This window comes from Procambarus clarkii, chromosome 57, assembly GCF_040958095.1.
Source record: "Procambarus clarkii isolate CNS0578487 chromosome 57, FALCON_Pclarkii_2.0, whole genome shotgun sequence".
NCBI lineage: Eukaryota > Metazoa > Arthropoda > Malacostraca > Decapoda > Cambaridae > Procambarus > Procambarus clarkii.
This window is the reverse complement of record NC_091206.1, coordinates 9,450,426-9,465,510: the sequence shown is the minus strand read 5'-3', so window position 1 is coordinate 9,465,510 and position 15,085 is coordinate 9,450,426. Positions and strand designations below refer to the sequence as shown.

Sequence of the window (15,085 nt, the reverse complement as noted above, 5' to 3'; positions counted from 1 at the left end):
GACGTCGGTATACCCCGGGTGGCTCTGGACGTCGGTATACCACGGGTGGCTGTGGACGACGGTATACCACGGGTGGCTCTGGACGTCGGTATACCACGGGTGGCCCTGGACGTCGGTATACCCCGGGTGGCTCTGGACGTCGGTATACCACGGGTGGCCCTGGACGTCGGTATACCCCGGGTGGCTGTGGACGATGGTATACCACGGGTGGCTCTGGACGTCGGTATACCACGGGTGGCTCTGGACGTCGGTATACCCCGGGTGGCTCCGGACGTCGGTATACCCCGGGTGGCTCCGGACGTCGGTATACCCCGGGTGGCTGTGGACGACGGTATACCACGGGTGGCTCTGGACGTCGGTATACCCCGGGTGGCTCCGGACGTCGGTATACCCCGGGTGGCTCCGGACGTCGGTATACCCCGGGTGTCTCCGGGTGTCTACCACAGGTGCTAAGTCTTACACACAACTTGTCCATCTCCTCTGAAACAAACTTTACGTTGCCGATAATTAACAGGCTGCGCAACGGAGAAGTTTTCTCGCCGCGGCTACTAACTGCCCACATCCACACCTGAATGACCTGCACGTGTGTTATCGTGTCAGGTGTGCACACTGCCTCAGGGCACGTGTGTTATCGTGTCAGGTGTGTTATGCCACCGATGATCAATGGTTACTCCCACGTCTTTTTGAAATCTGGTAAATTGGTCTTAAGTCGCAAAATGGTTCAGTTCCAATAAATTTCCAGAATAATATATGCTGATAGTTCCCCCACACATCGATGTATCGCACCAGCACCAAAAAACAACAACATTGAAACTAACATTACCGATAAATTTCACGGGTTCCAAAATAAAGTCTTATATGAACATAAAGTAGAAGGGAAAAAACCCATAGGTTTTAAACTAGGAGCGATGCGGTGGAAGAGGAATGGAGTAAGGAGGAAGGGGAGAAGGAAGAGGAGGACCAAACTTTAGTAGCGCCTGACTCAACGGAAACTAACAAACACAGATATTCTTCTTTATGTTATGTCACCTCCATTCGACCCTGGCGTGAAAACACACACATTATATATGGGTGGTGTTCAGAGGTACTAAATCCTCCTCTGCCCACTCTCTCTCTCTCTCTCTATCTCTCTCTATCTCTCTCTATTTCTCTCTCTTTCATCACGGATTTTGAGTGGCCATTGCGTCCCTGACGAATCTTGAATTATATGACAATCTCCAAAATATGTAAAATTTCTAACATTGTATTCTTACAAGGCATATATCAGATCCAACATCAAGTATTTGCTACTAATGTAGGATCTGTACTCACGTTTTTGACTAACGTTGTTTGACAACCTTCAAGACCGAGCCAGATCCTACGACGCTCGTATCAAGCTATATAAACCAATTTATTAAACACCTTATTGCAATAGACCAGAGCATGAGACCCCTACAATAAATAAATGAATAACTAATTGCATATAATGGTGCCCAATGTATTTATCCCCTATCACTCAGACAGAAGCCAGTGTGGTAACTCCAGGTAGGGTAACTCTACCAGGTAGGGTAACTCTAGGTAACTCTACCAGGTAGGGTAACTCTAGGTAACTCTAGGTAACTCTACCAGGTAGGGTAACTCTAGGTAACTCTAGGTAGGGTAACTCTAGGTAACTCTAGGTTGGGGAACTCTAGGTAACTTTAGCTTGGGGAACTCTAGGTAGGATAACTCTAGGAAATAACATAAAGTTTCACATAGCTTTATATTTCAAAGTGTTACGCTCACGCCATTAAATATGTGACTGTCTCCAGCCCACGTAAAAAGCCCCCATAGAGCCCCAAGTGACGCCGAGACTAACCTTGTAGGTGCCGAGGTTATCCACCACGCAGGAGAGCTTGACGTCTCTCCCAGCGGCGATGGTGACGTTCTGTATGGGCTCCACGAACCTGGGCTCCTCTGACATCGTCCCTCCTGTAGGGGAAGAGAAGGCCGTCAGTGAGGACGAGCGGGTACACACACCCCCAGGATCTTCACACACGAAGGGTAGATAAAAATGTTTATGTAATAATCTAAGATGAGGTCTGATAAAGACCTTTTGTGCCCTCTGTAATGCTTTTGCGCTACCGCTCACAGGATGAGTATGGGGTGCACAATCAATCAATCAATCTGAGTACTTACACCACTGGGCTGAAAACAACAAAACACACACTTCATTCCACACAGAAATCACAATAGCGTGATTCATCAAATGATCTCGAACGTAGGTTCGAATCCTCATCACGGACCTTGTGGATTTGTTCACACACTTCATAACCCGTGTTTGACTCAGGTTGTCCAGAAAGAATTGAAGAAATTAATATATATATATATATAACTGAAAACTCACACCCCAGAAGTGACTCGAACCCATACTCCCAGAAGCAACGCAACTGGTATGTACAAGACGCCTTAATCCACTTGACCATCACGACCGGACATAATGAGGTGATAGCCGAGGCTATTTGAACCACCCCACCGCCGGCACTCGGATAGTTATCTTGGGCATAGCATTTTACCAAATCACCTCATTCTTAGGGGCACACGTGAGGAACACAAATGCGAACAAGCCAGAATGGTCCCCTGGACAATATGCAACTGAAAACTCACACCCCAGAAGTGACTCGAACCCATACTCCCAGAAGCAACGCAACTGGTATGTACAAGACGCCTTAATCCACTTGACCATCACGACCGGACATAATGAGGTACGCCTTAATTGGATTAAGGCGTCTTGTACATACCAGTTGCGTTGCTTCTGGGAGTATGAGTTCGAGTCACTTCTGGGGTGTGAGTTTTCAGTTGCATATTGTCCAGGGGACCATTCTGGCTTGTTCGCATATATATATATATATATATATATATATATATATATATATATATATATATATATATATATATATATATGTAAGTTTATCCCTGATATATAAATATTGGCAATTTATTATCTTTTTTGGGCCCACAAGAATGCCGCGCTAAATTTGAAGTATTTTGTGATAATAAACTCATATTTTTATACATGTATTGAAATATATGTATATTTCATTTATACACATTTTTTATACATATTTGATGCATTTATACATCATACGTATATTGAAAGGGATTTTCCTGCTGTTTTGAAGGGGAATGCATTATCTTGTGTATGTAAATACAATATATATATATTAGGATGGTGGTGAACAAAAAGATACGAGTCCTATATATACCCATTAGGGTAAATAGTTATTAGGAAAGGGTCCGTGAATTAAGCCTCATATCGCTGAAAAACAGAAGAGTTAAGGGAGAAATGATTACCACGTACAAAATTCTCATGGGAATTTATAGGGTATATAAATACTAATTATTTAACACGGACCATACTCGCACAAGGGGACACAAGTGGAACCTGAGTACCCGAATGAGCCACAGAGATATTAAAAAAAAAAATTCGGTGTCAGAGTAGTGAACAAATGAAAAGGATTAGGAAGAGATGTTGTGAATGCAGACTTCATACACAGTTTCAACTGTAGATATGATAAAGCCCAGTAGGCTCAAGAACTTTTACACAAGTGGATGGACAGTTGAGAGGCGGGACCAAAGAGCCGAAGCTCAAGCCCCCAAAGCACAATTAAGCGAGTACCATCAGGTGAGTACAGAACAGCAAAGCATCACACAAAATCAACACAACATCAACACACACTACAAACAGTTGCAAGATCCAGCGTTTAGTCTATTTTTCCTGGCTGGCTGCTGCTCTCTGAGGCCAGGCCGGCGCGCCCGCACCCACGCCTTCCCTGATCAACCATACTGTTGGGGGAGTGGGAGGATCGCAGGCAGTGGTAGGGCACGTGGGAGGGGTCGAAAGGATAGGTAGGGCAAGTGGGTGGGGTAAAGGCCTAGGTAGAGGAAGTGGAATAGGGTAACGGTAGAGTAATGGGTAAAGTGGATGGGTTGGTAGAAAAAGAATGGGTTTAGTTAAGGGATAGGAGCGTCATATGTGGGTGGATGGGACTGGGATGTGCGAGGCTCCTGGGGAAAGGAATGGTATGGAGGCAGGTCAGAGTGGGAGGGGATAGGAGGGTAAGAGAAAGAGAGAAATAAAGACGATAGATAAACAGCAGAACCAAGAAAGCAAAGACGAGAAAGTGATGAATCTATGAGAAGATATATAAGCTATACAATGATATCGACCTACCATCCCCGGACTCTTCTAGGTTCTATCGGGACTGAGGAGTCCCGATCCCATCGAACGGAACTATTTGTTTTAATAAGTAAATTTCAATATTGTGAACACATTGAGCAAGAAGGAAGCTTATTGAAGGGAAGGAGACGAAGGGAAGGGGAAAGGGATAGTGGCAGGGGAAAGGGAGGGATGGGAGATGAGAGTGGATAGTGGTTGCCTTCATTGAAAAAAACAACAAAAAAATCAACTCCACTCGGGAACACCTGACCGAGCTCTCATAGAATTTGCAAAAACTGCACAAGTGGAAGAAAACGCAGGAATTTGGTTCTGCCACCCCTCGATCCGAAATGTTTTGGTTTCCGGCCCACCTACCGCCGTATTATCATATAGGGCGAACAATTCCGGCCCGCTGAATGCTAAAGAGAGGGGAAGGGAGGGCAGGAATTACCAAACAGGGGTGAGAGAAAAATGGTGAATTTATGTGCGAGGGCTATATAGAGAGAGGGATAGAGGGCGCGAGAGGGAGATACACATGATGGCAATCTTTAGTATGTGCAATATTGTGCCACGCTTTCCTTCTGGACACTGGTCTTCAACCTGTTCTCTCTCTCTCTCTCTCTCTCTCTCTCTCTCTCTCTCTCTCTCTCTCTCTCTCTCTCTCTCTCTCTCTCTCTCTCCAACATGCTCGCCGACTATCAGACTCACAATTTATCAGTGAGTCACCGATAAATAATAATAACAAAATTAACCTGCACCAGAGCAGACAGCCTTTCGTGTTGCCCCTTCTTCAGACCTTGCACTAAGTCAGACCACTCACTGAAGAACCACCCACAGTCGTATGAAATGTCCGAGGAGGGGTTTAACGTCACTAAGATGGTCACTCTGGCTCAACAACCACCTGTTGTCACGTGTTCACACCCAAACTGAGCCACCAGTTACTTACCCTTTACCGTTTTCTTTTCACTGATAATGTGGTGGTTGATTGCGAGACTCCTAGTATGGTTTATCAGCAGTATTGATTGGTCTTTGGCCTTTGCTGCAGTGTAGAGTTCAAGAACATAGGTCCTGTTCGACCCCTGATTCTGGAGTATTTGTTTTATTAACGCATCTGCTCGCTTTTTTTAGTCTCCTCTGTTAGAGTCCTCTGAATCTCTTCGAAGTCTCTGTTGTTGACCTTAGTGTTGGTCTCCCTCATCTCGTCCTCTTTCGCTAAGTGTGGTATACGCTTCTCATCTTCCTCTGCACACTTCCACGCGATACACTTCGACATTTACCAATTTTCCACTCAGGTTAGTATTCCACTCAACATGAACCAGATAGCTCATTAGACCAATAATCCCTTATTCTGAATTCCAGTCTTCTTCTTGTACCCATTGTTCAATTTCTCTCGTTGAGCTCTATTATATTGTCGAATACAATGACACAATGGTCTTCGCCTGCAAGGGGGTTCTTCATATCCTATCGGTGCTATTTCGGCTTCGGAGAGGGAGAATTCTCTCCCTAGCAGCACTGGTTTGTCATTGTCATTCTCTCGTGACAGTCTCATAAGTTTTGCACTTCAGGTATCTGTCGCTCATTAGGGATCTCTTATTGTTAAGTTGATCTCCTTGCATATGAATTTACAAAATAATTTGGCAACTATGTTTTGCAACATCTAATATTCTCTCCATAACTTCAAACCTGCTTAGGTGCAAAACTTCATATGGCTTTAATTGAGTTAGTAGGGAAGTTAGACTTAACTGCAATTACCTCGTACTGTTTAGGCATCAAAATTGTTACAGCATTTTATTTTTAAATACACTTCACCCTTAGATTTTAATCTAGATCTTCCACTGTGTGTTCAACAGGTTTCCTCTTGGCTTTTCCCTTCACTTCACGCACCTTGGGTTTCCCCTGAGAATATTTCACTGTCATGTTTGATATCTCGCCTCCAAAAGTGTATTTATCTGTAGCTCGTATATACATTTTTTCCCCAAGTTCAAAAATCATATTTGTTAGTATATTCTAAATGTTCTGTCCCGGCTCTAGATTCAAAGATAGGTAGCTCTTGCAGTGGCGGCGGTGGTTCACAGAGCTTGATGTGGTGGTTCACAGAGCTTGGTGTGGCGGTTCAAGGAGTTTAGTGTTGCGGTTCACAGAGCTTGGTGTGACGGTACCAATGAGTGGAGGGGGCCTCGTCGTACTGGTGATGACAATTTGTCATTGATGGATTGATATTTATGGTGTATTTACCCTGTTGAGTTTAATGCTGATGTTTGGGCACTTGAGGTGATGCTTGGGGTGCTGCTGATGATTTGATAACGTCTAACGAGTTAATGAGGCTGTTTTATTGCTGCTCTGATGTTGTGTTAATTTTACTGTTTTAATGTTGCTGTTAGGATGCTGTTGTCATACTACGACTGCTTTAGTGTTGCTTTGGTATTTGCTGTATTAATGTTGTTTTAGTGTTTTACTATTTTAGTGTTTAGCTGTTTTAATAGTTTGATGTTCTTACTGGTACTATTTTATTATTTAATGTTTTCTTATTAGTATTGTTTTATTATTTTGATGTTTTACTGGTAACATTTTATTATTTTGATGTTGTCTTACTGTTTTAATGATGCTGTGCTATCTTACTGTGTCGTAGACAGTGTTGCTCTTGTGTAACATTACGGGTGTAATGTGGTGTTGTATAGTGTTGACGTGTTGTATAGTGTTGACGGTGTATAGAGGACTTGGGTGTGTTTTGTACACTGTGTTTGCGACGGGTTTTGTGTAGTTCGGGGTTTGTGTTGTCGGAGAGATGATGTTTGGAGGGGGAACTTGCACAGGCATTTCTACCGAGCCGGGAGGAGAGCACTGGTAGTGTATTTCTGGTGTCGAGTACGTCTTGTAGTGGTGGTGGTGTGGCTCAATGGTGTGTTCCAATGGTGTGTCACAATGGTGTGGTTACATCACTCAAGCTGTTATGAATGCACCACTGACCTTGTGTTAGGGAGGCTAATGTTTGGTTCCTATTTTGTGGTGACAGTGGTGAGGTGATGGTCTGGTGCGATGCTTGCACCAGGACCTAGTGTGTATGTGTGAGTGTGAGTGTGAGTGTGTGTGTGTGTGTGTGTGTGAGTGTGTGTGTGTGTGTGGTTACCTAACCGCTTATTTACACAGATTTCGTGCATTTGTCCGAACTTTCGTGGGAAGAAAACAGAAGCAAAAACACTTACAAATGAAAATATAATTAACAGTGATTCAGGGAAGGTGACCACACATCTAACAGGAGCTGTCTTCAGTGGGAGACAGACACATAGTGTGGCCACACCAAGAGAGAGACAGACACATGGTGTGGCCACACCAAGAGAGAGACAGACACATGGTGTGGCCACACCAAGAGAGAGACAGACACATGGTGTGGCCACACCAAGAGACAGACAGACACATAGTGTGGCCACATTAGGAGAGGACACATTCCGTTGGACGCCGCGGTGTAATTGTGAAATGATGGGTGTGAAAATCAATAAACCGCTGAGGTATATTTAATGAGAGGGAGGGAGGGAGGGAGGGAGGGAAAGGTAGAGAGAGGGTGAGAGAGAAAGGGAGAGAGACAAGGGAGAGTGATATAGAGTTAGAGTGTCAGAGCCAGCTAGCTATACTCACTCTGTGGTCAGCGTTAGGCGGTGTTGTGGTGCTGTAAGGAGCAGCCCATCCGGCCTCTCACACCTCATGTAGATGCCTCGGGTCTCTCCCCTCTCATGTAGAGGCCTCGGGTCTCTCCCCTCTCATGTAGATGCCGCCACACACACCTTGTCCCCTACGCAGTATTAACATACTAATTGAAACACGATGACAGTTCGGAATGTTCGACTCCTAACTCCTACGGCGATTTGTGTCCTATAGAAACTTACACACGTGTGTGTGTGTGTGTGTGTGTGTGTGTGTGTGTGTGTGTGTGTGTGTGTGTGTGTGTGTATGTGTGTGTGTGTGTGTGTGTGTGTGTGTGTGTGTGTATGTGTATGTGTATGTGTGTGTGTGTGTGTGTGTGTGTGTGTGTGTGTGTGTGTGTGTGTGTGTGTGTGTGTATGTGTGTGTGTGTGTGTGTGTGTATGTGTGTGTGTGTGTGTGTGTGTGTGTGTGTGTGTACTCACCTAGTTGTACTCACCTAGTTGTGTCTGCAGGATCGAGCATTGACTCTTGGATCCCGCCTTTCGAGCATCGGTTGTTTACAGCAATGACTCCTGTCCTATTTCCCTATCATACCTGGTTTTAAAATTATGAATAGTATTTGCTTCCACAACCTGTTCCTGAAGTGCATTCCATTTTCCCACTACTCTCACGCTAAAAGAAAACTTCCTAACATCTCTGTGACTCATCTGAGTTTCAAGCTTCCATCCATGTCCTCTCGTTCTGTTACTATTCCGTGTGAACATTTCGTCTATGTCCACTCTGTCAATTCCTCTGAGTATCTTATACGTTCCTATCATGTCCCCCCTCTCCCTTCTTCTTTCTAGTGTAGTAAGGCACAGTTCCCTCAGGCGCTCTTCATACCCCATCCCTCGTAGCTCTGGGACGAGTCTCGTTGCAAACCTCTGAACCTTTTCCAGTTTCATTATATGCTTCTTCAGATGGGGACTCCATGATGAGGCGGCATACTCTAAGACTGGCCTTACGTAGGCAGTGTAAAGCGCCCTAAATGCCTCCTTACTTAGGTTTCTGAATGATGTTCTAACTTTTGCCAGTGTAGAGTACGCTGCTGTCGTTATCCTATTAATATGTGCCTCAGGAGATAGATTAGGTGTTACGTCCACCCCCAGGTCTCTTTCACGCGTCGTTACAGGTAGGCTGTTCCCCTTCATTGTGTACTGTCCCTTTGGTCTCCTATCTCCTAGTCCCATTTCCATAACTTTACATTTGCTCGTGTTGAATTCTAGTAGCCATTTCTCTGACCATCTCTGCAATCTGTTCAGGTCCTCTTGGAGGATCCTGCAATCCTCATCTGTCACAACTCTTCTCATCAACTTTGCATCATCCGCAAACATCGACATGTAGGACTCTACGCCTGTAAACATGTCGTTAACATATACAAGAAATAGAATTGGTCCCAGCACCGATCCTTGTGGTACTCCACTTGTTACTGTTCGCCAGTCCGACTTCTCGCCCCTTACCGTAACTCTTTGGCTCCTTCCTGTTAGGTAGTTCCTTATCCATTCTAGGACCTTTCCCCCCACCCCCGCCTGCCTCTCGAGCTTGAACAGCAGTCTTATGTGCGGTACTGTATCAAAGGCTTTTTGGCAGTCCAGAAATATGCAGTCTGCCCAACCATCTCTGTCCTGTCTTATCCTCGTTATTTTATCATAGAATTCCAGAAGGTTTGTTAGGCACGATTTCCCTGTCCAGAACCCATGTTGATGTTTGTTCACAAACCTAATGTTCTCCAGGTGTGCAACCAGTCGCAGCCTAATTATTCTTTCCAGTATTTTACAGGGGATGCTTGTCAGTGATACAGGTCTGTAGTTAAGTGCCTCCTCCCTATCTCCTTTCTTGAAGATCGGCACGACATTTGCCTTCTTCCAGCAACTGGGCAATTCTCCTGACATAAGTGACTCATTAAAGATCATTGCCAGAGGCACGCTGAGGGCCTGTGCTGCTTCTTTTAGTATCCACGGTGATACTTTGTCTGGTCCAACTGCTTTAGTTGCATCTAGAGTTGTCAACTGTTTCATTACCTCCTCTGCTGTCACCTCTATATCTGATAGTCTTTCATCTAGGGTAACCCCTTCCAACAATGGGAGCTGCTCAGGCTCGGTAGTGAACACTCCATGGAAACTGGCATTCAGTGCCTCGCAGATTTCCTTGTCACTTTCAGTATATGCCCCCTCTGTCTTCCTTAGTCTTGTCACTTGGTCGTTCACCGACATTTTTCTTCTTATATGACTGTGTAGTAACTTAGGTTGTTTTTTCGCTTTGATTGCAATATCGTTCTCATAGTCCCTTTCCGATGTTCGTCTTTCCGATTGACAGTTGAGAGGCGGGCCCAAAGAGCCAAAGCTCAACCCCCGCAAGCACTAAATAGGTTAGTTAGTTGTGTGTGTGTGTGTGTGTGTGTGTGTGTGTGTGTGTGTGTGTGTACTCACCTAATTGTGCTTGCGGGGGTTGAGCTCTGGCTCTTTGGTCCCGCCTCTCAACCGTCAATCAACTGGTGTACAGATTCCTGAGCCTATTGGGCTCTATCATATCTACATTTGAAACTGTGAATGGAGTCAGCCTCCACCACATCACTTCCTAATGCATTCCATTTGCTAACTACTCTGACACTGAAAAAGTTCTTTCTAACGTCTCTGTGGCTCATTTGGGTACTCAGCTTCCACCTGTGTCCCCTTGTTCGCGTCCCACCAGTGTTGAAAAGTTCGTCCTTGTTTACCCGGTCGATTCCCCTGAGGATTTTGTAGGTTGTGATCATGTCCCCCCTTACTCTTCTGTCTTCCAGTGTCGTGAGGTGCATTTCCCGCAGCCTTTCCTCATAACTCATGCCTCTTAGTTCTGGGACTAGTCTAGTAGCATACCTTTGGACTTTTTCCAGCTTCGTCTTGTGCTTGACAAGGTACGGGCTCCATGCTGGGGCCGCATACTCCAGGATTGGTCTTACATATGTGGTGTACAAGATTCTGAATGATTCCTTACACAGGTTCCTGAACGCCGTTCTGATGTTAGCCAGCCTCGCATATGCCGCAGACGTTATTCTCTTTATGTGGGCTTCAGGAGACAGGTTTGGTGTGATATCAACTCCTAGGCACGCGTGTGTGTGTGTGTGTGTGTGTGTATGTGTGTGTGTGTATGTGTGTGTGTGTGTGTGTGTGTGTGTGTGTGTGTGTGTGTGTGTGTGTGTGTCTGTGTGTGTGTATGTGTGTCTGTGTGTGTGTATGTGTGTGTGTGTGTGTGTGTGTGTGTGTGTGTGTGTGTGTGTGTGTGTGTGTGTGTGTGTGTGTGTGTGTGTGTGTGTATGTGTGTGTGTGTATGTGTGTGTGTGTGTGTGTGTGTATGTGTGTGTGTGTGTGTGTGTGTGTGTGCTCACCTATTTGTACTAACCTATTTAGTGCTTGCGGGGGTTGAGCTTTGGCTCTTTGGGCCCGCCTCTCAACTGTCAATCAACTGGTATACAGATTCCTGAGCGTACTGGGCTCTATCATATCTACATTTGAATCTGTATATGGAGTCAGCCTCCACCACATCACTGCCTAATGCATTCCACCTGTTAACTGCTCTGATACTGAAAAAGTTCTTTCTAATGTCCCTGTGGCTCATGTGGGTACTCAGTTTCCACCTGGGTTCCCTTGTTCGCGTACCACCAGTGTTGACTAGTTTATCCTTGTCTACCCTATCGATTCCCCTGAGGATTTTGTAGGTAGTCATCATGTCTCCCCTTACTCTTCGGTCTTCCAGTGTCGTAAGGTACATTTCCCGTAGCCTTTCCTCGTAACTCATGTCTCTTAGTTCTATGACTATTCTAGTGGCATACCTCTGAACTTTTTCCAGCTTCGTCTTGTGCTTGACAAGGTACGGGCTCCATGCTGGGGCCGCATACTCCAGGATTGGTCTTACATATGTGGTATACAAGATTCTGAATGATTCCTTACACAGGTTCTTGAAGACTGTTCTGATGTTAGCCAGCATCGCATGTGCCGCAGACGTAATTGTTTTTATGTGGGCTCCAGGAGACAGGTTTGGTGTGATATCAACTCTTAGATCATTCTCTCTGTCCGCTTCATTAAGTACTTCATCTCCTATTCTGTATCCTGTGTCTGGCCTCCTGTTTCCACTGCCTAGTTTCATTACTTTGCATTTACTGGGCTGAACTTTAGCAGCCATTTGTTACTCACCTTGTTGTGCTTGCGGGGGTTGAGTTCTGGCTCTTTGGTCCCGCCTCTCAACTGTCAATAAACTGTGTGTGTGTGTGTATTTGTGCATGTTTGTACTCACCTAATTGTGCTTGCCTACTTGTTATTGTTGGGTTTTGAGCTTTGGTTCATTGGTCCCGCTCCTTAACCGTTAATCAACAGGTGAACAGATTCGTGAGTCTATTCGACCATTATATCGACAATTGAAACCGTGTATTCAGACAGCCTCCACATCACTTCCTAGTGCATTCCATTTAACAACTACTCTGACACTAAAATGTGTCTCTGTGACACATTTTGGTAGTCAGTTTCCACCCGTGTCCCGTTGTGTGAGAACCACCCATGGTAATTTATGTCTTTATCTACTCTATCAATTCCACTGAGAATTTTGCATGTGGTAATCCTCTCTCTCTTAACTCTTCTGAGTCTTCCAGTGACGTGAGGTTTAAATCCAAGTCTTTCCTAGTAGTAAGTGTATGTGAATGCGTGTGCGCGCGCGCGTGCAAGCAAACCACAAACCACTTCCCCACCACAACACCCAAGCTGTTTTACAACAGTAAATATCCCAGAGGACCCTATACGGGACACAGACGCGTTGGCGTTAAACGGGGCCAAATTGGCTGACGTGCAATTTTTTTTTGCGGATGGGGAGTGAGCATCGGCGCGTGTTTACAGAGTGGTGGTTTCAGTGGGGGGTTGGGGGGGGGGCAGGGGGGCGGTGTTTGGACAAGGCCGGCGTGGAGGAGAAGTCCTGCCTGCTGCCGCCTCCTCTTGTTCAGTCACATGTAAAGCAAAACAGGGGCAGCTTGGGTTCTTCCCGTAGTCTGCCGACTGGCTCATATTCTCACTACCTCACTCTCATTGTGTTAGGGCGTGCGTGTGTCTGCTCGTCTTGGCGTATTTGTCTGTCCGTTTCTCTCTTTCACCGGCAAACAAGAACGCTCGCAGACACACACAAGCACACACACACACGAGCACACACACACACGAGCACACACACACACACACACACACACACACACACACACACACACACACACACACACACACACACACACACACACGAGCACATACACACACACACACGAGCACACACACACACACGAGCACACACACATACGAGCACACACACACACAAGCACACACAAGCTCGTCCCGGAACTGAGAGGATTGAGCTACGAGGAAAGGCTAAAGGAGCTGAACCTCACATCCCTGGAAAACAGAAGAGTAAGGGGAGACATGATAACCACCTACAAAATTCTCAGGGGAATTGACAGGGTGGACAAAGACAAACTCTTCAGCACGGGTGGGACACGAACAAGGGGACACAGGTGGAAACTTAGTACCCAGATGAGCCACAGAGACGTTAGAAAGAATTTTTTCAGTGTCAGAGTAGTTAATAAATGGAATGCACTAGGAAGTGATGTGGTGGAGGCTGACTCCATACACAGTTTCAAATGTAGGTATGATAGAGCCCAGTAGGCTCAGGAATCTGTACACCAGTTGATTGACAGTTGAGAGGCGGGACCAAAGAGCCAAAGCTCAACCCCCGCAAGCACAATTAGGTGAGTACAATTAGGTGAGTACACACACACGAGCACACACACACACGAACACACACACACGAGCACACACACACACACACACACACACACACACACACACACACACACACACACACACACACACACACACAGTATGTGTGTATGTGTGTGTGTGTCCTGGAGTACAGTCCTGGAGTATGCGGCCCCAGCATGGAGCCCGTACCTTGTCAAGCACAAGACGAAGCTGGAAAAAGTCCAAAGGTATGCCACTAGACTAGTCCCAGAACTAAGAGGCATGAGTTACGAGAAAAGGCTGCGGGAAATGCATCTTACGACACTGGAAGACAGAAAAGTAAGGGGAGACATGATCACAACCTACAAAATCCTCAGAGGAATCGACCGGGTAAACAAGGATAAACTATTCAACACTAGTGGGACGCGAACAAGAGGACACAGGTGGAAACTGAGTACCCACATGAGCCACAGAGACGTTAGAAGGAACTTTTTCAGTGTCAGTGTAGTTAACGGATGGAATGCATTAGGCAGTGATGTGGTGGAGGCTGACTCCATACACAGTTTTAAATGTAGATATGATAGAGCCCAGTAGGCTCAGGAATCTGTACACCAGTTGATTGACAGTTGAAAGGCGGGACCAAAGAGCCAAAGCTCAACCCCCGCAAGCACAAATAGGTGAGCAAATAGGTGAGTACACACACACACTCACACACAAATTCTTTCAAATTTATACAAATTATTTATACAATTTATACAAATTGTATAACAGGTCACTGGAAACAGGACCTACCGGAAAGTTGGAAGACAGCTAATGTAGTCCAAATATACAAAGAGGGTGACAGGCAAGAGGCACTGAACTACAAGCCAGTTTCCCTAACTTGTATACCATGCAAGGTGATGGAGAAGATCGTGAGAAAAAGGCTCGTAGAGCATCTGGAGGGAAATACTTTTGTGACACACCACCAGCATGGGTTCAGGGATGGTAAATCATGCCTCACAGGTTTAATAGAATTTTATGACCAAGCAACAAAAATTAGGCAAGAAGGAGAAGGGTGGGCAGACTGCATTTTGTTGGACTGTCAGAAAGCCTTTGACACAGCCCCATAAAAGGCTGTTGCAAAAGTTGGAGCAAAAGGCAGGAGTAAAAGGTAAGGTGCTCCAGTGGATAAGGGAGTATCTAAGCAACAAGAAAAAGCGAGTAACTGTGAGGGGAGAGACTTCAGAGTGGCGAGATGTCACCAGCGGAGTCCCACATGGCTCTGTACTTGGACCCATTCTGTTTCTAATATATGTAAATGATCTTCCGGAGGGTATAGACACATTCCTCTCAACGTTTGCTGATGATGCAAAAATTATGAGACGAATCAAGCCAGATGAAGATAGACAGAGACTACAGGATGACCTGGACAAACTGGAGGAATGGTCTAGAAAATGGCTGCTAAAGTTCAACTCAGGAAAGTGTTAGTAATGAAATTAGGCGA

General features: G+C 45.5%; 1 protein-coding gene across 1 annotated transcript in view; it reads right to left on the bottom strand.

The window, feature by feature from the left end:
- LOC123745073 (lachesin) overlaps positions 1 to 15,085 on the bottom strand; it is a 443,149-nt gene that overhangs the window by 168,023 nt on the left and 260,041 nt on the right. The window contains exon 2 of the mRNA XM_069306239.1: positions 1,838 to 1,950. Within this exon, the coding sequence (XP_069162340.1) occupies positions 1,838 to 1,950 (113 nt within the window). The remainder of the gene's footprint in view (positions 1 to 1,837; positions 1,951 to 15,085) is intronic.